General features: G+C 42.7%; 1 protein-coding gene and 3 pseudogenes across 1 annotated transcript in view; 3 read left to right on the top strand and 1 right to left on the bottom strand.

The window, feature by feature from the left end:
* TMEM19 (transmembrane protein 19) overlaps positions 1-25457 on the top strand; it is a 35891-nt gene extending 10434 nt beyond the window's left edge. The window contains exons 4-7 of the mRNA XM_075551274.1: positions 7387-7524; positions 7864-8118; positions 14522-14731; positions 15913-25457. Of these exons, the coding sequence (XP_075407389.1) occupies positions 7387-7524; positions 7864-8118; positions 14522-14731; positions 15913-16076 (767 nt within the window). The 3' untranslated portion in view covers positions 16077-25457. The remainder of the gene's footprint in view (positions 1-7386; positions 7525-7863; positions 8119-14521; positions 14732-15912) is intronic.
* Positions 10317-12423, top strand: LOC142450551 (protein-L-histidine N-pros-methyltransferase pseudogene; annotated as a pseudogene).
* Positions 17402-20902, bottom strand: LOC142451411 (kinetochore protein NDC80 homolog pseudogene; annotated as a pseudogene).
* LOC142451409 (migration and invasion enhancer 1 pseudogene) lies at positions 25449-25993 on the top strand (annotated as a pseudogene).
* The last annotated feature ends 1309 nt before the right edge of the window (positions 25994-27302 follow it).

The raw sequence follows: 27302 nt of genomic DNA, 5'->3' as shown, positions 1-27302 counted from the left end.
AGATGGGCTTTGGGTTTCCACTCTGCACTCCCCCCACCTCATTCACAGTAGTACGATTTTTTTGTTCTGATGATGGCTGATACCTGATCCCTTCAACACTTTGTGATCGCACAGGCTGGTGTGCTTCTTCCATGTGGGCTTTGTTGCTTCTGAACTAGATGGCCGCTTGTTTACTTTCAAGCCTTTAAGGCCCCAGATGCTTTGATAGCCAGGGCATCATCAGCTTTCTTCACCACATTTGCTTATGCACTCACTTTGTCTTCAGCAATTGTGCCGGGAAGGTGAGCATCATGGAATGCCAATTTAATAGAACCAAGTATTCTTGTATCAAGGGAGTACTTGAGTGGAAGCCCAATGTCCATCTGCTACCTTAATACTAAGCCTATAAATATAGGCACATGAATCTATTCCCCCATCCTCATATATAAATATATCTACATATGTACATGCCTTTATTTATACCTCTATAAATGCCCTTTGCCTTCTAGCTCTTTCCTCTATTTCCTTTTACTTTCCTCTTGTCCCACTATCATGCTCAGTCTTCATTGGGGTTTCAGTAATTCCTCTTGGTTACATTACCCTTGATCATGCCTTACAAGGCCTCCTACACCCTCTTCACCACCTATTTGAATCACTTGTTGTTCCCTTGTCCCTGGGCTTGTTAACACCACTACATTTGCCCCCACCTCCCCCCTCTTCCATGTCCCCCTGGAACTGTCGGTCCCGTTGTTTTCTCCACATTGTTTTGTTCATCAGCCTGTCTTATTTAGACAGATCTGTAGAGATAATAACATGCACAAAAACAAAGCAGAGCAAAACCAAGCAACAATATACAACAAAACAACAACAAACCAGTAACAAAAACAAAACAAAGCATAACAAAAAAGAAAAGCTTATAGTTAGTTCAAGGACTGTTTGTTGGCCTTTAGGAGTGTTTTCTAGTCCAGTCTGTTGGGGCACCATGCCCTGGCCCTAAAGTCCACCTTCGGCATTCCCTGGGGACCTCGCCGCTCTATTCCCTTGCTGTTCTGTTGCACCCCCTTAGGGTTTTGCCTTGGTGTGGTGGGATCAGATCAGGCACAACTACCACACTGTGTCTCCAGTGTTGTACTCTGTAGAGCTATGGGTCAGTGAGGGACACCTGGTCTCATAGTGGGGTCAGCCATGTGGTCCTCTCTGTGGACTGGCTGCTCTAATCGAGAACATCGTCCTCAAGGTCTGGTGGGCCAGGATGTACTCCACTCTCTCCTCCCCCTTTATCTGCTCCCATGTGCTCCGATCAGATATGTCCCTCTCCCAGAGCTGCAGATTCAGTGATGCCCTTTGAAATAAATTCTGGGGGGAGGGGCAGGTGTCCATGTAGTAGTTGGGATTGGGGCCAGCCCCTCAGACCTCTCCTTTTTAAATCATTTCATTGGGGGCTCATACAACTCTTATCACAATCCATCCATCCATCCATTGTGTCCAGCACATTTGTACATTTGTTCCCATCATCATTCTCAAAACATTTGCTTTCTACTTGAGCCCTTGGTGTCAGCTCCTCAACTGCCCCCTTTTCTATGGAAATTTTTATCAGTTTTACTTGTTTCATTTTTGTTCTGTTTTTTGTTGTTTTTCTGTATATGACGTCCAGAATAGGTAACTCTCTAATGACAGTAACTGGTTTAATGGTCATTAAAGGTGTGGCAGGGGAGGATAGGGGGAAATGGGGAAGCTAATGATGATGAGCACAAGCTAATTACAAGCACAAGACTGAAGAAATGTTCTAGAACTGATAGTGTTGATGATTATACATTTCTTGATGTGATTGACTATTGAATTGTATGATATGTGAATTATATGCCAATAAAACTGTAGAGCAGTGGTTCTCAACCTTCCTAATGCTGCGACACTTTAAAACAGTTCCTCATGTGGTGGTGCCCCCAACTATAAGATTATTTTCATTGCTACTTCATCACTGTCATTTTGTCACTGTTCTGAATCGGGCGCCCCCTGTGAAAGGGTCATTTGACATAGGTTGAGAACCGCTGCTGTAGAGTGAATGCATAAATGAATGAATGAAAAGAAATGCTCAGGATACAGTTGAGCGTCAGGACATGGTACACAGCTCTTTTAGGGTAGCTAATAATTGCCCAAAGGGCATGCCACTCTGCTCTAAGCTTCACCCATTGACATTCAGCTCCAGCTGTGTGTGTCAAAGAACTCAGTTCCAGAATGAAATCCCCGAAGTGATGTCAGGAATGAAGGGTCTGGTACTGCCTGCCACTGTTTCAGCCCCGAGACCAGCTTAACAGAGGCACTCTGAAACTTATCCTGGGACTTGAGACAGAAGGAAACTGCGGAGTTTGCCACTTCCAAACTGTTTCAGAGAATTCAGTGAAAATCAAACAAGTTCTAAACTTTAATCTGTGTGCCCCCCGCCCCACCCCCCAAAAAAAAGAGGTTCGGGAAATAATTTGCAGGTTTTATACTGATGTCAGGAAGTGATTAGCAGGTTTGGCAATGATCACAGGATACACTGGTTATCTAAAGAATGGATGGAAAAGACAGGTTTGCAATTATCTGCACCTCCATTTCCCCGGGGATCATTATATCCCCACCCCCTGAAGCTTCCTGTGTGCTTATTCACCTAAATTGGGGGATACTTTGATCCTGGCTGCTTATGTTGATGGCCTGGGTCTCCTTCCTGAGTTGGAGCTTTCCTGCTGATTAAACTTAAAGGGAGTTTTTTAATTTCAGAGGAAGAGGGTGTTACCTTTATTTTTAACTAAATCTAAAATTATATTTATTGTATTGTAATCAGCAGCAGGTTGGCTCTTTCAGTCCCTCAGAAGTACCCCACTCCACAAGCCAGCCTCCTGCCCCAAAGTACGCAGCTTTCCCTGCTCTGCGGACTGAGAATTTCATCACTCTGCCTCGTGTTCTGACTCCTGATTCTGTCGCTGTTCTCCTTTCACTCCTGTGGTGTGAAGTGTATCCTCCTGGACCAAGGGTGTTCCCTGTGCAGTGTGCTCAGGCACAGAGCATACCCTCGACTCCAGGCTCCTGCTGGCTGTGAGATTCCCGTTCCCACTTCCCAGAGGGGTGGTTTTATACCCAGCAGGATGGCAATCATAATAATTCCTTATAACAAGCACTCACAGTTGAATCCTATCAGTATCTTCCCCCACCTTCCCAGGCCCATCAGAAAAAAGGTCATTTGGTGGGAGTTAGAGAGACTATGGCTAGAAGAGCCACATTAAGTAGTTCTCGGCCCTGAACTTGTGATGGACCAGGCATTTTGTTCAGGTAGGTGAGTTGAGCAGACGCACAGCATCTATGAATTCTTAAAGTCACAGTTCAAACTTGCATAAAATGTCAGTAGTTGAACACAGATGGTACTCCATCTCCAGGTGGTCAATCAAGAAGGGTATTAAAGAACGCGATTTTTGATGTAGCATGGACGAAGAAGTTCTGGAACGATTTTAGACATAATATACGATTGAGCAAATGGGTGATTTTGTCATTGGGAACCAAGATTCTCACTAAAGAAGAAAAGGTACACAAGGATGGCATGGTAAGCCATACCATACATGGCAAATGAGAACCCTGTGAGATTGAGTTGGAATGAGAGCTTTTGGTGTGATTTCATGATTTCTGAAACATGTAACATGTATATCTCTGTGTGCATGATTGTTTGTTTATTTATTCGATGTTCTGAAAGGGCCAAAAAGTAACAATGAGCTCACCAATGACGCAGTGCTCCTGGGAGAAATCACTGCTCCCAGGCTGGAGCAGAGTAGATGGGGGGCAAGCCTGGGACATCTGGTTAGGGCAGGGCAAGAAAAACACATGCCTGCAACCCCCACCGAAAACCAACAAATAAGCAGATGACCCACGCCACCGAGGCACCGTTTCCAGCTTATAGAGACTCTTCCTTGTTCACTCAGGGACAATTTGAGCACAGTAATTATTATAAGCTATTTGTCAAAATAGAAATAACATGCTTTCATACAAATTATAGATTAAAAAATCATTTTATTGGGGACTCTTAGCTCTCATAACAATCAATATATCAGTTGTATCAAGCACACTTGTACATGTGTTGCCATCATCATTCTCAAAGCATTTTCTTTCTATTTGAGCCCTTAGTATCAGCTCCTCGTTTTTCCCCTCCCTCCACCACACACCAACCTTCATGAATCCTTGATAAATTATATATTATTATGATTACTTTCATAGCTTACACCATCCACTGTCTCCCTTCCCCACATTTCTGTTATTAATCCCAGGGGGCGGGGAGAGCTACATGTCGATCATTGTGATTGGTTCCACCTTTCTTCCCCTTCTTTCCCCACCTTCCCTCTGTCCTCATGGTATTGCTACTCCCATTACTGTTCTTGCGGGGGGGGGGGGGGGGGAGGGTTGATCTGTCCTGGATTCCATGTGTCAAGACCTCTCTCTGTACCAATGTACATACTCTAGTCTGACGGGATTTGTAAGGGAGAACTGGGCCATGATACTGGGAGGAAGGAAGCATTAAAAAGCTAGTATGTTTCGGGCATGCTATACTGCACCCTGGCCGACTCTTTCCTTCCCTGGGAGCACTTTGATTGAGTTCTGCATGTTCCCAATAGTTGATCTTTGTCATCTAGTGCTGCTGTAACAGAAACACCACGAACGGACACTTAGTTTCTTAAGGTGTATGAGGCAGCTCAAGGGGACAACTTTTTTTCTGTCAGCTCAGGGGGATGGTCCTTGTTCCGTGGGTCCTTAGTGATCTTCATCTGGAATGGTATCAATCCAGCTTTTCCCATCCTTCTGCTTGCTTGTTAGATCTGTTTTATAGGAGGATAAGAAATCGATGCTAGGAGCCCTGGTAGTTGGTAATGGGTTACACTGACTTGCTAACCGCCAGCAACTCTGAGGGTTCTACTCCTGTGTATAGGTGCAGCCTTGGAGACTCACAAGGGGAATTCCACCCTGTCCTCTAGGGTCACTGTGAGTCAGAATTGATTTGATGTCCGCTAAGGTTTTGTTTTTTTTTAAGAGATTGATTCAAAACACACTTTCATAGGAACCCTGTCTCTTTAACGTAACAAAGACACCTTTTAGCATACCAGGCTTAGAGGTTATGATTTACAACACATTTTTAAACTTATTTTATTGGGAGCTCTTACAGATATCATAACAATCCATAATTCAATTAGATCAGGCATAATTGTACAGTTGCTGCCACTATCATTTCCAAAACATTTTCTTTCTTGAACTCTTTGATACCAGCTCCCCTTTATCTCCACCCTCCCCTATCCTAGCCTCCCCCCACCCCCGGAACCCTTATTATTTTATTATATTATATTGTCATAGCTACACCATCCACTGGTCTGTTCACCTACAATTCTTTTATTATCCATTCCCCTTGAATTGGGGTTATACCGTCATAATTGGTATTGGTTCCGCCCTTCCCCACCATCCTTCCTTTTCCCTCAGGGAATCATTACTCCCATTACTATTTCTGAAAGGTCTATTTAGCATTTCATGCGTCAACAGATCTTAATTATACAAATGAACATGCACAGGCCTCACAAGATTAATGAGGTGAAACTAAGACCATAATTGTAAGGGGAGGAAATATTTTAAAAACTAGAGGATATTTATGTGTTTTTTCAGTGCTATACTGCAACTTGGATATATCTTCCCTTCCCTGGGGCCCTTCTGTGAGGAACTGTCCAATTATCTTACAGGTGGGTTTGGGGTTTCTACTTTGCCTACACCCCTTCACATCAATCTGATTGCATGTTTTTAAATTTCTGATACCTATTCCAGTCGACACCTCGTGATCACACAGGCTGATGTGCTTCTTTCATATGGTCTTAGTTGCTTGTCTGTTAGATGGCCGCTTGTTTAACTCTAAGCCTTTAAGACCCCAGACGCTCTATCTTTTAATAGCCGGGCACCACCAGCTTTGGCTGACACAATGCCGCACTCTACATCAGCAGTGAAGTACTTGTTTTCTGTCATTTTTTGTAGATGGCTATTTTCATTGACCATATTTGGCAGGAACTCACTTCTGTGACATCCACAAATCATTGTGATATGGATTTGGGTAACTGATACTTCTACCACTAAATTCTACTTACAAAAATATTTTTGAAGTTTTTTAACAAAAATCCTTTAAATGTTATCTGAGTGGTCTTTAAAAGCCCATTCAGTAGGTCTTTGCACTTTTAGTATTAGAATAATACTTTATTCTGATGCCTTCTTAACTCACAGCAAGGTCTGATGTACTGGTTTGAGCTGCCTCATCCCACACTGCTGTGACATCAGAAGATCCTTTCCTTTCTTGTCTGTCCTTCTTACCTCGTAAAATTAAGCTTCCTTCTTCCCTATGTCCTGGTTGGATTGCATTGCAGGTCTGACAGGCATCTCTTGAAGGTGGCCACTCAATGAAAAATAAAGGCTATCTTTTATTTCATCTTGGCACAGACAGAATCAAAAGACAAAATCCAAAATTGCATTCATAGATCATAGTCAATTTTTAGCTCCACATTAAGGGATATGATGTAATTCAGGAGTCCTTTCATAGACCATATGCAGAAAAACCTTGAGTGTCCACTTGTAAAAGTTAAATATCCCTCTCGAAGTAGGGGGAAAGTAGCTAGGGAGCTTGAAGTAGGGGGGAAAACCGAAGCTAGGGAGAAGAATGTAAAACAACCTGTCATCTCACCTCCTTAGAAAGAAGCACAATTAATTGAGAAATTCTGTAAATTAGCAAACTATCTTAACATTTCGCATGTTCCATACATTGCATTCTGTTTAATAAACATAAAATCACTCCTGTGCCTACTGCAGGCAGCTCTGTTGCTGTTGCAGGCTAGGTGTCAGGCTGCTAGCTTCACAGTCAGCAGTTCAAGCCCACCAGCCAATCCACAGGAGGAAGATCAGGCAGTCTGCTTCCAAAAAGGTCGATCTGCAGTCCCAGCAACCCCCATGGAGTCGCTCGGAATGAGAGCAAACCCGATGGCCGAGGGCTTGTGCATACTGTTCTGCAACTTTAACCAGTGGAGATTTGTTCAACATCAGATTTTTCACTCATGTAGTATGACTTGTTTGAAGGAAAAACTCACAGTGACCCTCGCCAGAGGGTCATGACACAGAGTAGCACTGCTCCTGAGGCTTCCGGAGACGGTGGGCCCTTTCTCTGTGATTGCTTCATTTCCCTCCTGTAGGACACCTAGTGAGCTTAAAACGCCAACCTGGCTGTTCGCAGCCCAACACCAAGGCTTCTTGGTAAAGGTTTTGGAAATGCACAATTAGGGTTACAATGGTGAAATAATTGGGAAGAAAATCCATTCTTCCCAGCGTTCCTGTGTGCACTAATGCTGTGACTGAATATGTTTCTTTCAGGGATAGTGGTTGGATTTATCCTAACCATTGCAAATTTCAGCTTTTTTACATCTTTGCTGATGTTTTTCCTTTCTTCTTCGAAACTCACTAAATGGAAGGGAGAAATAAAGAAGCGTATGGATTCGGAATATAAAGAAGGTAAGATGAATTTAATGGGATATTGCTTGAAATACTAAGGTTTGTTTCATCCTAAAATGAAAGCATTCATTAAAAAGTGTTGAGATTTTTAAAACATTCATTCTATATGGGAATTACACAGTAGACCAATGTACTTTATTATAATTTCATGCATGATAGGTAGCAGCACTTTTTTAAATTTTGTATTAACAGTATATGTATGGACAATGGGGCTGAACAATTTTATCTTTTTTTCCCATCTAAGTCTTCATTTTTCTTCACTTGTAAAGCATAAGTTCCTATCGATGCCAAAGTACCCTTCTAGTTTTTTATGTTTTTTGTGTGCTTGGTTGTTTCCAGGTGGGCAGAGGAATTGGATTCAGGTGTTCTGTAATGGAGGTGTGCCCACAGAACTGGCTCTGCTATACATGATAGAAAATGGCCCCGGGGAAATCCCAATTGACTTTTCCAAGCAGTACACTGCTTCCTGGATGTGTCTGTCTCTCCTAGCTGCACTGGCCTGTTCTGCTGGAGATACGTGGGCTTCAGAAGTTGCTCCCGTCCTAAGTAAAAGCCCTCCAAGACTGATAACCACCTGGGAGAAAGTTCCAGTTGGTAAGTTCTGATTTGACTTTCTTTTTAAAAAAGCCTTCCAGCAACAGGACTGAAGGGACTTGGGGGCGGCGGGTGGGGGAGGCGGGGGAAGGGAGCAGTGAGCAAACAACACCATAGACAGGGGAAGAACTAGGGAATTAAAATCAACAACAAGGAGAACATAGAGATCCTGGGGTGTTGGAGCAACAGCAGTCTAGCTGAGAGGAATTACTAAGAGGCAGAAGAGGGTGAGCGTGATGGTGGGAAAGGATGTATGTAGGAGGAAACAGGAAAGATCTAGGAAGCAAAGCTGTGGATAGAGGTATAAACATAGATGTGGACTTTGGTAAATACATTTACAATTGTAAATATATTCATAGGTATTGGCCTATGTACATATATTTATATGGTAATAGCATTGAGGAAGTGGATGGACTTTGGGCCTCTCCTCAAGCTCTCCCTTAACGCAAGAACACTTTGTTCTAACAACCTGGCATTCTGTGTTGCTTACCCTCCTGGCACAATTACTGAAGACAAAGTGGGTGCATAAGCAAATGTGGTGAAGAAATCTGACGGTGGCCGGTTATCAAAAGACATAGCCTCTGGGGTCTTAAAGGTTTAAAATTAAGCAAGCAACCATCTAGCAGAGAAGCAACAAACCCACATGGATGAAGCACACCAGCCTGTGTGATCACGAGGTGTTGACAGGATCAGGTCACGGGTATCAGAAGAAACAAACAAAGGAACATATTGTTGAGAACCCGTCTGTAGACAATGGACCATCATCCCCTGAGAGAAAGGTGGCAAGAGTCAACCAGGGTGAAGTATAGCACTGATGAAACACAATATTTCTCTGGTTCCTTGAGGCTTCTTCAGCCCCCCCCCCCCACTATCATGACCCCAGTCCTGCCTTGCACTACAGGTTAGGCCAAAGCATGTACACAGAGCTCATGACACATGGAGTCCAGGTGAGATAAACCCCTCAGGAACAGAAGTGGGAGTAGTGATACCAGGAGGGCAGGAGGAAGGTGGGGAGAGAAGGGGGAAGAAACTTTTCTGTGGGGGAAGGGAGATAGCAGTCAGCGTAAGACATGGAAATACTGATTTATAATTTATCAAGGGGTCACGAGGAGGGGAGGAGGATAAATGGAGGAGCTGATAAGGGTTCAAATAGAAAGTAAATGTTTAGAGGATAATGATGGCAACATATATACAAACGTGCTTGATACAATTGATGTATGGATTGTTATAAGAGCTGTAGAGCCCCCATTAAAATGATCTTTTTTTTTAAAAAGCCTTCATTTCTTGTTTGTCTTATTAGATGCATTCTAACATTTTAGTCGATATCCTTATCTGAAAATTCTGAAAGCTATTCAGTTGGTGATAAAAATATTTACAAGAAATGTTAACAAGTCTTAGGTAAACAGTATAGGAACAAACAATATAGAGATTGGATCATGAGCGTATTGAGGAGAAGGGAAAGGAACTGAGCAATTAAATACATCTTGAGAACATGTTATGTGTTGGTGTTTATCATATATCTCCACTCCATTGTTGTTATTTCTCTTACTGTTATTACTGCTTTCACTACATCGTCAACTGCTAACTTAGTTTACATTCCTACTATATGTAAAGCCTTGTTCCACTGCTTCACATGGATTCATCTTTAGTAGACATATTAATTATATGATTGGTTTTGTTTTTTTGTTATTATTTCTGCCTTACAGACAAAGAATAGTCACAGAGGAGTGGATAACATAACCATAGTCACACTTTGTGGCAACAGAACGCAGGTCAAATCCCAGGCATTCTGTTCTAAACTATGCGACTGCAGTTCTTAGGGTCTCAGGAGTTACTGAGGAAAAGACTTTTCTAAACAGACCATAGTCTTTGAGTTGTATTTAAAATAATTTAAAAAAATTTTTAAACCTTCTTTAAATTAGCCTTGAACCTGAAGAAAGCTTGAGTGGCAATGTTGATATCAAAATAATAGACTTTAAATCAAAATCTGTCAGAAACATTGGATATGCATGTTTTTGTCATTAGGTGTGGAGTCTTAATAATTAGTAGCAACCCTGTGAACAACAGAGCAAAACATGGCTCGGTCCTTTGCCCTCCTCAGTGATAGCTGCGCTTGAGCTCGTTATTGAAGCCCCTATATCATTCCATCTCAACGAAGTCTTTCTTTTTTTCGCTGACCCTTTACTTTAGCAAGTATGATGGCTTTTTCCAGAGACTCCTTCCTCCTGAAAATAACATACCCAAGGTACGGGAGACAGTCTCTTCGTCTTCCCTTCTACGGAACATTCTAGCTGTACTTTCTCCAAGGCAGGTTTGTCCATTCTCCTGGCAGTGCAAAATATATTCACTATTCTGCCCCGACACCATAATTTAAAGATATCGATTCTCCTTCCATAGTCACTAACCAGCTTCCACGTGCCTATAAGGTTATCGAAAATGCTGTGGCCTGAGTCATGCACACCTTTAGTCCTCAGAGTGACGGCTTTGCTTTTCAGCATAGCTGTCGCCAATTTACTCAGTGGAATACATCACTGGAGACCCTAACTGCTGCTTCCATGGATATTGCTGTGGATTCAAAGAAAAGGAAATACTTACAGCTTCATTCTTTTCTCTCTGTTTATCATGATGTTTATTTGTCCAGTTGTGAGAAAGGAGATAAACTTTGATCTTTATCAAGAAGTGCTTTAAGTCCTCCTCATTCCTAGCCAGCCTGATTGGGTCGTCTGCGTGTTTATCATTGTTAGTGAGTCTCCCTCCAGTTCTGATTCCTCGTTCTTCATATGGTTCTTCACGCTGTTTACTCAGCATACAGACTGGAGAATAAATACAGCAAGAGGATACAACTGATGTACAGCTCTCCTGATGTTTTTCCTGATTTTAAACGGCATAGCGTCCCTGATATACTTAAAACGCCAATAACAACAGTACAAAGACAGCGCATTCATAAAAAGACTTTAATAGTCATTCCACTAAAGAGGACATTCAAATGTCCACCAAACAAATGAAAAGATTTCAGCCTTAGTAGCCATCAAAACCACAATGGCATATGATCTCGCCCGCTGAGATAGCTAAGAAGAGGGCGGAACAAAACCTGAGAAGAACAAATGTTGAAGATATCAGGCTATTGGAACCCTTATCCATAGCATGGGGGTGGGGGGTGCGAAATGGGCCAGCCACGACTGGAGATAATGTGGTATTCCTCAGAAAACTAAAAATAGAGCTAATGTGTGACCCATAAATACCACGCATGGGTATAGGCCCAAAAGACTTAAAAGCAGAAACTCAAGTGACTTAAATCCCCAGTGTGCATCTCATCCTGTTCACAATAACCCAAAGCTGGAAGCGACTACAGTTAGCCACTGAAGAATGGATAAGCAGTATGTCGTAGGAAGGGCACGTTGAGCGTGATGGCTGGCGTTCCTGCAGCTGCGGCTCTGGTGCGCAGAGACATCAGCGCCGGTGCCGGTGCCTCTGCCTTGCTTCAGTGCAGGTGGTGAGCAGAGCCGGTGACTGGGCCCTCTTGAGACTTTTTGCGGGCTGGCTGTGTGTGAGCCTGTCGTGCTTGCAGCTGGTGCAGAGGATGTGGACACCCGGGAGTCTACTCACCCGCTCCCTGTACATGAACATGGCGAGAAGCCCAGGTGGGCTGGTTGCAGCCACAGGCCTCAGGAAAGAGCCACCAGTGGAATGTGTGCAGCCGAAAAAAGTTCTGTGAGTCACTCCAGGCTGTCTTCAGTCAGAGCTACCTTGATCTGATCATAGAGCACAGAACTTAAACAACAGCATCGATAAATTGAGCTGGCTGTTTTTCCCGCCTTTGTGTCATCTGTTTTTAGACTGTTCAAGTCTAGAATATCCATCAATGGGTTTCTAGGAAGATGATCAATGATTGTTTTCTCACCAGATCAAATTCAGAGACTGCTTAAAATTAATGCAGACTGGAAACCCCATAGACGTCCTGATTTAGGAGCTGGTGAGGGAGAAGTATTCATGAGTCCTCGTTTTGAGAAATTGATACCGCAGAGCTATCTGAAACTATGATGTGGCAGCTTCAGAAAGAGAAATGCAGAATGCTTGCCAGAAAGGAAGCCGACACAGGGTTCCAGTGTGATGTCATCAGCTGTCTGAAGTTGCTGGACCACTATGATCAGCCCTTACCTTTGTGGAAAGATGTCAGGAGTGTCTTGGAGCCAACTCGAGGCAAGGTCATACATGCCCTGGTCCTGCCCTTTCATGCCTATGTGGAAAATGTAGGTGGCAAGTGGGAGAAATCCTCAGATTTTGGAACTCAAGGGACAGAATTAGGCAGCTATCCACATGGCCTGCAGTTCATAACCACCACCAGCTTCAGCAGAAAGACTGGGCTTTCTACTCCTGTAAACAGTTACAGTCTCAGAAGCCCACAGCGGGTCATTACGAGTCAGCATGTCGCCACCACACCACCAGAGCTCAGAGCACTACCTCCTTGATATAGTTGCAACCTTGATCTAATCAAGGCAGGTTTCATATGGGTGTGACCTATTCTTAGCATAGATTCACACTGTGAAGAAGACGAAGTTTTATGTCTGCTGGCTCTGGATCCAGCATCTGGTTTGTTAACCTCCCGGTATATTGTCTGCCAATCCCAGGAGCCATCTGCAGGCTGCTGACCCTGGATTCATTCAGTATTCATCCACCAGACTGTAGAATTCTTGCTTCCTCTCATCATCCCTTACAGCAACACAGATCAGGAGAAGCCTCTACCTTACGTCTGACTATGGACTCGAACCGCTTAACCACCGCTAACCATGAATCGTTTGTTGATCCATCTCTTTTTATATGCATACACAGAGAGGGTTACTGCTTTTCCTTCTCAGCCTCAAGCCAAGAACATTTCCTGGGGTCTTTAAAACACTGAACAGTAGTTTAGCTTGACTAGTAAAAACGGGTCTGCCCTTAAGTGTTACGCTTTTGTTTTTTTCCCACTTTGGTTGACAATACACTACATTTGTGCTTTATTCAGTAAAATTTAAACCCATTTATACATGGTCTTTGTAAAACCTATCTTATAGAAAACTATATGTAACTGAAAATAAGGTTTTGCACATATTAGATAAACTGCTTAATTATTAGGTGTTATTTTAATTTAATAGGTACGGTACAGGTGCTTCAGAAAGTGATCGTGAGCTATTCAATGGCTTAATTTTCTTAGGACACACCATGGCTTGACAAGTGTCAGTACTGAGCGGTGGGGGAAGGAGGGGAAAAGGGGAGCTGATACCAAGGACTCAAACAGAAAGATATCTTGAAAACAATGATGGCAACATACATACAAATGTGCTTGGTAAAATTGATGTATGGATTGTTATGAGAGCTGTAAGAGCCCCCAATAAAATGATTTATTAAAATTACAAAATTTTTAAAGAAATGAAAGAAAAAATTGAGCCGTGGATGCAAAAAGGTCCAGTAACAAACACAGTTTAACATAACAGTGTTTGAGAAACAGGACCAAATAAAGTCCTGGGGTTTTTTTTGCAGATTATTTTCTAAATTCATGTCTATTTAGAGAACTTTTCACTTCCTGTAACTGCATGTGTTGTCAGATGTTTTAGTGTCAGAGGTTTAAAAGGAGTTGATCAGGTCTTGAAAAGAGATGTCTCCTGCAGTAGCAATCCTTTCCACAATGCGCATCATTAGCAGTAACATTTGTAGCTACTTCTTGAAGCCCTTGTTCCAGGTCCACATTTGATGGTGCTACTTGTAATTATTTTGAAAACACTTCTTCACTCCTGATACCTCTAAGTGTATTGCATTTCATATTGAAGTGACTGATTTCTGCCTTCTTAGCAGTGGGGAGAAGAAAATGCTTTCCCATTCACTAAACATGTAACAACTCTTGCTTGCCGTTTCGTAGTATCTTGCTTCACCTTAAGTCCTTTAAATAGTTTCAGTGGGCAGATGCTGCTATTAGAGCCACATTTGTCCTTTGGGCCCCCTGAAGGTCAGGGCCACTGCCTGCCAGGCCACTTGAGTGGGCACTGTCAGAAGACATTGGGAGGGTCCATGGAGGCACCAGGGCAAAGGACTGGTCAGAACACAAACATTTTGCTCTTTTAAGGAGGATATGGAACCAGACTGACCACAGTGACTTGAAAAATCACATAGAGCCCTGGGGGGGGAGGGGTGGAGTATCAAGTGTATGGTAGGAGGGGAACGCCTCAGAGGAGGCGGGTGAGAACGGTCGCCCAGCTTGACGAATATACCAGCATCAGTAATTTGTACATGCAGAAACTGTCGTATTGGTGTTTCAGTGTATTCTCAACAGCAAATGAAGTAAAACTTTAAAAATTTAGGCACAAAAAAGTCTTGCTTTATGTTTTTGACATTTGTTAACGGGATGATTTTGTACCTGTGTCTTTTTCAGGGACCAATGGAGGGGTCACATTCTTGGGCCTGGCCTTCAGTCTCCTTGGTGGCACCTTTGTGGGCATCACGTACTTCCTCACACAGTTGGCTTTTGTAAACGATTTAGACATTTCGGCTCCCCAGTGGCCAATTATTGCATTTGGAGGTCTGGCTGGATTGCTAGGATCAATTCTGGACTCATATTTAGGAGCCACGATGCAGTTTTCTGGTAAGAATGTTGTTGTTGTAACTTATTCGTATATAAAAGAAATGTGGAGTGAAATATGAAAAAGAAGAGGAAGGGGAAACAGACATGACAGTGGAAGTAAGCCGAGAGGTAGGAACGCATCGCCGTGAAGGAGAAAATCTCCTCTATGATTTTATTTTCTTTTGTGTTAAATTAACTGAAAGAGAAATCATCTTGCTGCTCACTGATTAGAAGACTTGTGGGGAAGCTATAATTATTCAGGAATAATTACGGGACTCCTAATCTTGAGAAAGCAAAACATACTGGCATGGAATCATTTTAACGTACTTCCATATGTTTCCTTAGTTCATTTAAGAGATCACTGTGTGAACTTGACTGATGCATAACACTTTTCCATTGTGATACTCATGTCTCCTCTTCCCACTACGTTTTTTGCTCCACCCAAGATATGTGGCAGAGTCATGTTTGCCACTTTTTTGTGTGTGTTTTGCTTCTGGGACACCGCCATCATGTAACTGAACTGACATATTCTACGAGAGCTAGATGGTTCCTGACTCTTCGGCTGTGTTTTCTCCTTTGATTAGTATTGTGAAGACACTGGGAACCTAGAGCAAGGTTCCCTGAATGCATTCTTCCCAATGGTCTGCATGTTCAAAGATGATTTGCTCATCTTGCCTAAGCCTAAGCCCTGCCTGCCATTCAGAATGTGTGTTCTTTCAGTTTCGTTAGCCTCAATTAGCTGCCAAAGAGGCTGTAATCTGATTTTAATCCAAACTACAAAAGGGTCTGTAACTCTTTAACTGGGGAAGTTTCACATCATAGTGGGTAAATTGGGGGAGGTGGGGGGTATGGAGGAGACTCCTCTCGGTCCCCTTGATGCTGGCTGGTGTCCGCTGCTCAGGCCACAGACGTTACAAGGAGCCTTCCAGGGAGCTCTGGGGAGACCTTCCCATGGAAGCCACAGCTCCTTCTGAAGAACTTCACGGTGCTGAAGGAGCGGCATTCCTGTGAGGTGAACCTCACTTGTTCCAAGAAGCCATTTGTAATCACAGGTTCCACTTCTAATGCAAATTATCCAGTAAACCCGTTTTACAAGTGGTCGAAAATCTAATAAACTGTGCTTTGTAGAGGAGACAAGCTAGTTCTTTTTTTACTCAAGCCGTTTGGATTTGTTTACCTTGTTTTCTTCCTTTCCATTTTAGGCTTGGACGAAAGCACAGGCATGGTGGTCAACAGCCCAATAAACGAGGCCAAACACATAGCAGGGAGACCTATTCTTGACAACAATGCAGTGAATCTGTTTTCTTCTGTCCTGATTGCGCTCCTGCTCCCAACAGTTGCTTCTGGCATGTGGCCCAGGGAGTGAGGCTTAGCGAGGAACCTCATGTGGTCTCCCTCCTGAAATGGAGAGCTCGTAGCTACTGGAGCAGAGTCGGAATTGAATATGCCATGGAGTCGCAGACCAGCCTCAGAGGGTTTGTTGGTTGGTTGGTTGGTTGGTTGGTTGGTTTTCCCTTGATTATAAACTTTACAGAAGTAGATCGCCAGGATCTTCCTACTACACAGCTGCTGGGTGGGTCCAATCCTCCACCGTTGTGCTAGCAGCTGGCGCTAAGCTGTTTGCACCACAGGGCCTCCTTCCTCTCTCTGTCTGGTAGATAGATACGTATCTAGATATGCATGTATTTAGATAGATGTGTATTTAGATAGATATGTATTGCTTTGGTTTGGTTTGTTTAAACCGATGTAAGGACTACAAGTGATGACATTTTGAAATGGCCCTCTCAGTTGAGTCAGAGAAACACCATTCTGACTCAAATGTATCTGTTTTAATAAACTGGTGTGTCTAGATTGAAGCCTAACTAAGTGTAACACCTTGAAATTTTCCTGTCGCTTTTCTATTCACAGTTGTTGAGTTTGGTTCCTCTTGAGCTGTATTGTCTATCCTTCATTTTTTTTGTCCTGCCTCAGGGTTAGTAATTTTTAAAAAGTAAATGTCTTTTTCAAATGACCATTAGAATGTACAGAAAAATTATTTTTAAGTAAAAGTTAAAGAGACGTGTCTTGTGTCTTTTAAAATGTGCACCTTGCTCTTTCATTTGCTCGCTGAGCAGGAATGATCTTGATTTTAATGTTTTAAAACATATTTTCTGACATCCTTTGAAATGTGTACAGGAATCAGGTTTAGCATTGGCCCAATCCATTAAAGAATGACTGGAAATGTGTTGTTTCTTCATTTGCTGTACTAGAAGTTGCTTGGAAGATGCTCTGATTCCCTGTTATGTACCTTCCAAGTTGTGTTCTCTACATTGCAGCCGCAACTAAAGGGAACTGGCTTTTGTTTGGTTCTTCACTATGATTTACTCCATTCCGAAGGGGTTTTGTTCTGGTACAAATTATTTTACTAAAAATATCTTAAAGCGTTTTTGATATCCTTTCCCTACCTACCTTATTTTTAATGGAGTCAATTTTATTAACTCTAATTACACATCTAAAGATATTAACTCGAGAGCTTATTACCATTCCAAGATATACATATTTTAGGTTAACAAACTAGATTTATAAACCATATAAAAGTATTTCCATAGGCTTGGGAAGATATGTTCATATGGCTATTTAGAGAGATTTTTCAAACTTAGAAAATAATCGAAAAATGTACACTATTAATTTCTGTCTTAGATAAGCAACGGATCATTTTACTTCATAGGAAGCCTTAAGTAGAGCAGCTTTCTTCTTGTCTCCAATTTCTCCACTATTTTCTAAGACATCTTCAGGCATGTAGGCCTCAGATTGTTTATCAGGTTTAGCCATCTACTCCTCAGCCATCTTCTCCACAGACCCGTTGTGGGTAGCAGCCATTTCTAAAAGACACTGCAGTTTTTCCCACTTTTTGTCTTCTTTCACTTGCGGTCTGCAGGACTACCTGGTCTTCCTTCCGAATAGTAGCTGGTTCATCCATTGCTTCCCGGAGGCCTCACTCACGCCACTCTCCACAGCTGCTTGTGGTTCTCCACCGACTCAAGCTCCTTGGCACCTGTGCGGGTCCTCTTCTTCAGCGTCCTTCGCTTGGTGTCTGTAAAGGTCGTCTACATTTGTAACTTCTTCCTTCAGACTTCTCACACTTCTGCTCTCTGTTACTGTGATGATGTACAGTTGTTGCTAAGGTATCCGCTAAGCCACCTTTTTGGTGGGAGCTTCCTGAAATGCTTCCGTTTGATTCCGGCATTCCTTGAGTGGGACATACACTTGGATCTTGTACTTGACAAGGCAATTGGTACCAGCCTCAGGATTAAACTTAGTGTCAAAGTCATACACTTTGGAAGTCTCAGTACCTATAAGGATAAGTTTTCATTTTCGAGCCAGCTTGTGCAGCTGCTTTAATCTCCTATTTGCTCCTGCCACGTCGTAGTTCCTTAGCGCACACCTGCTGTCCTGCAGTGCGAAGGGCCTTGGTTAATTTCTTCGTGGTTTGCTGCCGTTCATTTCTTGAATGACTTATTCTTTCAGTGTCCGCAACTGAGTGCTTCTGGTTATCAACAATATTCAGTAGAGTCGTGTTCTCCTGCTTTATTGTTTCACTTCCTAGTTCTACCAAGCAATATCTTCGTCAAGACCACTCAATTTCTTGTTAAGAATGGCCGGATGAGATTCCAAATTACTCCTGTCTGCCTGGTATTTTTGAACATCTTACAAGGATGAAAGCAGATTTCTCAATGGTTCTGGACGATTTGGTTCTTTTTCCTTCTGCTGTTACAATCTTGCAATCTGCTCACCCAATGCTTTGTTTATTGCTGCTTGGAAGCATGTACATTAAATAAATCCTTCAATTTTGGCTGCAACTCTGTGTTCATCTCCTCAAAACTGTCAGCACCAGTCATAAAACTCACATAGCATTTTCTGGTTTGGTCCAGAAACAACTTACTATGTATAATTCCATCTTCAGTTTCTCTTCCCCAAGGCTGACCATTCTCAATGAAGGTGAGCTTCCATTCATGGCAGTGTGTACCATATATACTTGAGTTTACGCCGACCCGAATATCAGCCAAGGCGCCTAATTTTACCACAAAACAGCATTAAAAATGTACACGAGTATATATGGTAACTTGATGCAATCTATTCGCCACACTAAGAGTGCCACAATGTGAGACCATGAGTGAGGGCCTGTATGGTGTACCTGGGGCTTTGGGTTGATGCAAAAGGATACCCAAGATCCTTAAAGATTCTGGGAACAAACTCTTCAAACTTTGTACCAGGAAGTTCATATGAAGGGTACAGAAAAGTAAAGATCTTTAGAAAGACTTTTACACGTGGAGTTTGTAGAGATTACATGAATATACTATATGCATAACCATTTTCTGCAAGAAACTCACAAAGCTGACTGATACACTGCCGACTGAATGCTTTGTCAGTGAGTGGTGATGGGTCCTTCCTTGATTTTTTTCGGAATTACAAAAGATGCCCAATTGACTGTTCCAGGATCCAGAACCACTAGTTCTTTTGCCAAACAGAGACTTTTTCCGATGTAGACAGTGCAGGTGTGTTTGTACTCAGTTTTCCACAGATGGGTTTCTCTTTGCTTTCAGTGGTGTAGAGGCCTTCTTTCCTGCTGTCCTGGTGTCTTCATTCTGGCACAGAGAGGCAGCCAGCAGCACCAGTGGACACAGATCTGACCGTTCTCCCAACTTCTTACACCATCTGGGGCCAAATTTCCAAACTGCAATTTCCTTCTAAAGACAGGGTTAGCCACCAAAACACCACTCCTCTCCTACCTTTCTATCCCTACCGCTTTGGGGAGTAGAAAGCCTCTCCCTCAGATCGGCTGGTAGTTTTGAACTGTGGACCTTTAGGACCACGGCCCAACTCATAACCACTATACCACCAGAGCTCCTCCTCCTGCTTTTGTGCCATTAGAGGATATAAAGCTTGGAACTATTTATTAGGGATCCAGACCTACTACAGTGATGATACAGGACTGACCTGCTTCCGGAAGGAAAAGAAAGGCAGGGACCACCCTAATCCCACAGCTAATCAATTCAGTGGGCCTCAACCAGTGGTTTTCAACTGTGGTGGCACATTGCAGTCACTGGGGCCACTGTCACCGAGTCAGTTCCAACTCCTAGCTACCCTAAGGTTTCTGAAAAATTAATCCCTTAGGGGAAGAGACAGCTGCTTCTTTCTCCTTTGGAACAGCTGGTCAGTTTAAACCTCTGACCTTTCAGGTAGCGGCCTAGCCCACAACTCCAGTAGGACTCTACATGTTTATGAATAGCAACAACACCAAATTCTTGTCTGTCTGGGCCTCATTCCCAAAGATTCTGATTAGCTTATCTGCAGTGCAGGCAGCTTCATAATGGGATTTTTAAAAAGCATTTTTTAATTCATTTTATTGGGGGTTCATACAACTCAACACTATCCATGCATACATCCATTGTGTCAAAGCACATTTGTACATTTGTTGCCATCATCATTCTCAAAACATTTGCTTTCTACTTGAGCCCTTGGTATCAGCTCCTCATTTTCCCCCTCCCTCCCTGTTTCTCACTTCCTTCATAATTTATAAGTTATTATTTTGTCATATCTTACACTGTCCAACATCTCCCTTCACCCACTTTTCTGCTGTCCCCCAGAGAGAAAGTTATATGTAGATCCTTTTAATCAGTTCCCCCTTTCCACCCCTCCTTCCCTCCACCTCCCAGTATCACCACTCTCACCATTGGTCCTGAAGGGATCATCTGCTCTGGATTCCTTGTGTTTCTACCAGTGTACCTCTGGTCTAGCTGGATTTGTAAGGTAGAGTTGCAATCATGAGTGTGGGGGTGGAGGAAGCATTTAGGAACTAGAGGAAAGTTGTATGTTTCATCATTGCTATACTGCACCCTGACTGGCTCCTCTCCTCCCCGCAACCCTTCTGTAGGGAGATGTCCAGTTGCCTACAGATGGGCTTTGGGTCCCTATTCTGCACTCCCCTCATTCACAATATGTTTTCTTGTTCTTTGATCCCTTATCCCTTTGACACCTCCTGATCACTTAGGTTGGTCTTCTTCCATGTGGGCTTTGTTGCTTCTGAGCTAGATGGCCGCGTGTTTATCTTCAAGCCTTTAAGACCTCAGATGCTGTATCTTTTGATAGCCGGGCTCCATCAGCTTTCTTCATCACATTTCCTTACGCACCTGCTTTGTCTTCAAGTATCATGTTGGTGAGCATTATGGAATGCCAGTTTAATAGAAGAAAGCATTCTTGCATTGAGGGAGTACTTGAGTGGAGGCCCTATCTCCTTCTGCTACCTTAATACTAAAGCTATAAATATATGCTCATAGATCCATTTCCCCATTAGCATATACAAATATATTTACATATTTACATGCCTATATTTAGACCTCTATAAATGCCCTTTGCCTCCTAGTTCTTTCTTCTATTTCCTTTTACTTTCCTCTTGTCCCACTATCATGTCCAGCCTTCATTTGGGTTTTAGTAATTCCTCTTGGTTACATTGCCCTTGATCAATCCCTCCCAGGCTTCTTACATACTCTTCACCATTGATTTTAGATCACTTGTTCCCTTGCCTCTGGGTTTGTTAGCACCACTTCTTTTCCCCCACCTCCCCCTCTCCCATGTCACCCCCAAAACCGTTGGTCCAGTGTTTTCTCCTCCAGATTGTTTATCCAGCCTATCTTATCTAAATAGACCTGCAAGATAATAATATACACAAAAACAAGACAGCAAAACAAAGCAACAACAACGACAAAAAAAGAAAAAAGCCTGTAAATAGTTCAAGGTCAGTTTCTTGACATTTAGGATTGTTTTCCAGTCGAGTCTGATGGAGTACCACGCCCTGATCCCAAAGCCTTTTTGGTACTCCCTCAGGACTTCCTTGCTCTGCTCCCTGTGCTGTTCTGTTGCACGCCTGTAGTGTTTTCCTCAGTGTGGTGCGTTCAGATCGGGCGCAATTCCCACACTGTGTCTGGGCTGTAGGGCTATGGGTCAATGAGGGATGTACTGTCTCATAGTGGGGCCTGCGATATGGTCCTCTCTGTGCACTGGCTGATCAGTGGGGATATCGTCCTCATGCCTTGGTGGGCGAGGATGTGCTCCACTCTCTCTTCCTCCCCCTTCATTTGCTCCTGTGTGCTCTGATCAGACATGTCCCTCTCCCTGAGCTGTAGCTTTAGTGCTGTCCTCTGAAGTAAATTTCTAGGGGGAGGGGCAGCTGTCCATGTAGTTGGGATTGGGGCCAGCCCCTCAGACCTCTCTACTGGTTCCCTGCTTCTTGCCAGTACGTTGCATTCATATCTTGGAGCACCAGGTTGAAGTCTCGTCTCTCCCTGCGGAGAGTTAAACAATACCCTCCCCTTGTGTGAGTTAGTGCCCTGTTCACCCGCTACCCATTTCTTTTTTTTTTTTCCCAGAATTTCACATTAGAATCACCTAGAGTTCACTGTTGCCAAGACTCATTGAGATATACTAAATGAGAAAGTCTGTAGGCAAGGCATTTTGAGAAAGCTCTTTGGGATACTTCAGTGTTGAGCTAGGTTTAGAATTCCTGAGTAAGAATATTTCTCAAAGCACTCTACCTAAACGAAGCTTTCAGAGGGGGCACTTAAACCTTGGGGCAGACCTCTGTTAGGAGCAGTGCAGCATGTGGCTGTCGTGGAAGCCATCAAGTCAGTTCCAGCTTGTGTTCCCAGCTGTGTTAGAGCTGTTCCAAAGGTTGACAGTGGTTGCTTTTCATTAGCTTCCCACGCCTTTCTTTTGAGTAATCCCGAACCTCTGGGTATTCCTGGACCTCTCACCTTCCCGTTTAGTAGCCTAGCACATTCCCTGTTTGTACCACCCATGGAATCGATACCTATGGGATGTCTTGCAGCGACATCATGTGCCCAATTTTTATGCAGTGTGTTTATGTCTACAGCTCTTCTAACGTGTCTGCTCTATTCCTGGCTACTTGCCTTTACCTTGGGACGTTTTATGGAGCAAAATTATTTCCTGGGCTCACCTCTGATTGGATAAAAATCACTGTGTCTCACAGTGTGGGGAAATACTTGACAAATCTATTTGGAAAGGTAAGACGAATAGCGATTTGCAATACATTTTTTCAGATTTTAGAAAAGTAAAAGGGTGCATATAAAATGTTTTATTTAAAACTCCTGAAAGAGTCTGGGAACCACTCTATTTTCAAGCAGACTAATATTTATGTGGGGGATATATGAATAGGTCCACTAACTGATAAATGAAGACTATCTTGATTTGTCAGGTCACATTTTTTTGTCTTACCACTTGAGTTTGCCACCAAACTTATAAAGAAACTTTGTTTACAAAGCTTTGTGGATAAGGAATTCTGACTGTCCTTTTTAAAAAAATCTTTACTAGCATCTTTCATACTTGGGTATTTAGTTAATTCAATCTTTTATTCCTCTTAGCATTGTGAACACCATTCAAAAGCCACATCTTAAGGAAAAAAATTTATTTAACAATAGTATAATAAAACAAGTTGTATTGCCTAGTAGTAAAGAAGCACTATTTCTTTTTTTTTCTTTAAACCCTTGTGAATTAGGTGAAGGCTTACAGAGCAGATCATGTTTACATTAAACAATCGATACATATTTTGTTTCAACTCATCCATTGCAATCCCCTCAATGTACCATCACTTTCTTACACTTCCTCTCTATGTTCCTGTTTCTACTACTTTCCTACTGAACTTTGACCTGGGGTGAATGCTGCCCTTTCAATCTTAATTGGTTGATCATCCTCACATGAGAGTGAGTTTAGTTCTAGAACTCAAGGATAATCAGGCCAAAGTCTCAGCAATTCCACCAGACTCTGACCAGCAAGCCTGGTATCTTACAGTTTTGAGATCTGTCCAACCATGTTCTCCTCCTCCCTCAAGGACCTAATGTGAACCTCTTTGGAGTAGTTGGTAGTGGTAGCTGGGCCCCGTTAGTTCTGATCACAAGGTTGTGGAGACTGATATCTGGGAGTTCCATTAGTCCAGTGGATAAGTTGCTTCTATGTATCTTTCAAGTTTCACTATGATTCTCTCCTTCAGGTGGGAAGAGACCCATAGTTGCACCTTAGATGGCTCTCACAAGCTTAAAGCAGTGGTTCGCAACCAACCTCCTAACACCACAACCCTTTCATACAATTCCTTGTTGTGACCCCCAACCTTAAAATTATTTTCGTTGCTACTTCATAATTAATTTTGCTACTGTTATGAATAAGGTGACCCCTGTGAAAGGGTCGTTTGACCCCAAAAGGGGTTGCGACTCACAGGTTGAGAACCGCTGCTTTAAAGGCTTGTTTTGCCAATTGACCATGGTTTCCTGAAGCTACGTAGCGGTCCTGATTCCCCAGGCCCAGGGATGGCTCTCCTAAAGGTGTTTGATTGTCCAAAGTTTACATAATGTTGCTCCCTGTGGGTTCCACCACACTCATTGCAGTAATATTTGCAGCAAAGGATGCATTGTTTCTCATCGTATTGCACAGTAGAGGACAACGAGAACTTCCCGGAGTGGCATGTTGCAGATATTAAACTGGTGGGACTAACAGGAAAACAAATGAATTGATAGAACAGGTCATTCTAAATGATGTTTTGTGCCTTAACTGTGCTTCAGCGGAAGTGCCAGTTCCACTCCAACTAGGTATAAGCCTAGCAGAAAAGCCATGTGAGGTGAAGTATGAACTTCATGAACAGCTTCAGCCCAGTGGGAACAGTAGGACCTAACCTCACACCTGGGTGTACCAGCTGTTCCTGATGTCACCTAACTGAAAAGGAACTGTCTAGTGTCCTAAAGATGCCACCAAATCCTAGATTAATTATACATACTTTAAAAATGAAAGTAATCATGCAGCTGAATTACTTAATTTCTATGGAGTATCTGTTGCTGTAATCTTGAGTGAACTGGCGCATTTAAAAAACATTAGGTGCTCAATCTCTGTGTTAATTGATTCTAATCAGTATTTTCTTTAAGAGCTGCTGAAAGTTGATAACTGGGAACCTACTTCTGGAGGGAAATGCAAATGCTAAAAACTGGTTTTGCTACTTGAATTTCTGAAGTCTGTGATGATCCCATTATTTCTCAGTGCTGTAATTCAATAGTAATGGCTTTAAAACTCAGAAGTTGAGAAAGATTGTAAAAGGAGTAGAGATGAGGCCAGCTCCTAAAATTATTTTCCCTGCCAAGACTGGGCATGTTAGTAGTTCTCCATTGATCATAATTACCCCTTTAAAGTTTATAAATACAGTAAAATTTTTGTTTGGACTTTTTAATGTTTAAATCTAACCTTTTCTCCTTTTAAAAAAATGAGAACGGTGAAGATAAAGCTATAATCTCTTCTTTTCCCACGCCCCTCTCAATATTTTGGCCTTTATCCAGAACTCCATGAGATAATCACTGCTGTACATTTGGAGTATTTTTACAAAATGTTATATTGAGTATGTATTTCATATACTTTTTAACCAATGAAATTTTATTATGACTAGTGCTAACTTTGCTGCTTCAAGAAAAACCTGTTTAGGAAAAATTTAAGAATATATATTAAAGTATTCATGTGTTTATATTTTTGTTGAAACTTTCAGTTTGTGGTATGTGAATTGTATCAATAAAAATATTACAAGACAAAAATTAAATTTTCTTAAAAGGCTATAATTATTGAGGTCATGATAGTAGTGGGAGGAAGCACCAAGGAACTAGAGGAAAGCACCCACCCGGAAGCTGCAGCCTAGAGGAGCCGGCAACGATGAGCCGGGGAACCAGGGCCCATATCCTCAGCGCCCCCTCCCGGAGAGGCCGAACCGGGCAGTGGGGTTCGCATCATGGTGGAGTGTTGTGAACCCTGCGGCTTTGAGGCGACCTACCTGGAGCTGGCGAGTGCCGTGAAGGAGCAGTATCCCGGGATGGAGATCGAGTCGCGTCTCGGGGGGACAAGGGCCTTTGAGATCGAAATCAACGGGCAGCTGGTGTTTTCCAAGCTAGAGAATGGGGGCTTCCCATATGAGAAAGATCTCATTGAGGCCATCCGAAGAGCCAGTAATGGGGAGCCCCTAGAGAAGATCACCAGCAGCCTTCCTCCCTGTGCCATCCTGTGACTGTGTCCTCCTGCCTCCCTGCTGTGCTGAGGTCCAAGACTTGGGTCTCCACTTTGCTCCTGATGGCGGCTGACCCCTGCCTCTTCCCTTCCTGAGCTCCTAAAAGACCCCGTGACTCGGAGGTACAAGAGGGTACTGGGAGCTTCTCTGGCCTTGGGGATGGGAGAGAGACCCTGCTCACGGAAGTCTCCATAGACACCTTGGCCCCTCTTTCCCTGATCGGTGCCCACACAAGCCCCTTTCCGTCCCCAGTTCCTACTGTGGTTCTGATTTTTTTCTCCTCCAGCCCGGGCAGTGTCAGCCATTGACAATAAAGTGACACTACAGACAAAAAAAAAGAACTAGAGGAAAGCTGTGTGTTCCATTGGTGCTCTACTGCACCCTGACTAGCTCATTTCTTCCCTGTGATCCCTCTGTGAGGAGATGTCCAATTGTCCACAGATGGGCATTGGGTCACCACTCCATGCCCCTCACTCCATTCACCTTAGGTCTCATTCACCCCATTATTCTAGGTCTCAGATGCCTGCTACCTGATCCCATTGACACCTCATGATCACACAGGCTAGTGTTCTTCTTCCTGTGGGCTTTCTTGGTTCTTAACTAGATGGCTGCTTGTTTATCTTCAAGCCTTTAAGACCTCAGATGCTACGCTATATCTTTTGATAGCTGTGCACCATCAGCTTTCTTCACCATATTTGCTTATGCATCCATTTTGTCTTCAACAATCATGTCCAGAAGGTGAGCATCACAGAATGCCGGATTGTTAGAACAAAGTGTTCTTGTGTTAATGGAGTACTTGAGTTGAGGCCCAGTGTCCATCTGCAACCTTAATCCTTAACATATAGACATTCTATTCCCCTCTCATTACATATATATATATATATGTTTGCATATGTAAAATGATGATGTGCAAATGTGCTTGACACTGGAGGAATGTATGGATTGTGATGAGATGTAAGAGCCCCCAATAAAAGTATTTAAAATAAAAAAGACTATAATTAAATGCAGTCCTTTTACAAATAAAAAATGTCCAATATAATCCATTTTATCTACCCCTAGCATCCATCATTATTTCAAATGATCGACCTTTTCTTTATCTACTTCCTTATTAACAGTGAACTGTTGTAGTTGACCTGTGTGTATCAGAGTAGAACTAATCCCTAGGACTTTTGGAAGACCTCCAGGTATTTCTTCTGAGGTGATGTGCTAGCCAGGTTGTGTAGAGAAGCAAATTCAGAGACACTCCTATGTGTCTAAGGGAGAAGCTTATATATAAGAGCAATTGAACATTGAGAAAACAGCCCAGCCCAGTCCAGGTCAAGTCCTTAAGTCCAAAATTAGCCTATATGTGTGATTACTAGTCCATAAATTCCTTTATAGACTCACGCAGCACAGAGAGAGCCTAATGAAAAACAACAGATACACAAGCAGTTTCCGACTTGCAGTTTATTTCAGTTAAAACAAACCATTGTTAAACTTAAAAGTTAAAAAAAATTATTGTTCTTTTAC

This window comes from Tenrec ecaudatus, chromosome 6 (assembly GCF_050624435.1).
Source record: "Tenrec ecaudatus isolate mTenEca1 chromosome 6, mTenEca1.hap1, whole genome shotgun sequence".
Classification (NCBI taxonomy): Eukaryota; Metazoa; Chordata; class Mammalia; order Afrosoricida; family Tenrecidae; genus Tenrec; species Tenrec ecaudatus.
The sequence above is the reverse complement of the archived record's forward strand: the minus strand, read 5'-3'. Positions and strand labels throughout refer to the sequence as shown.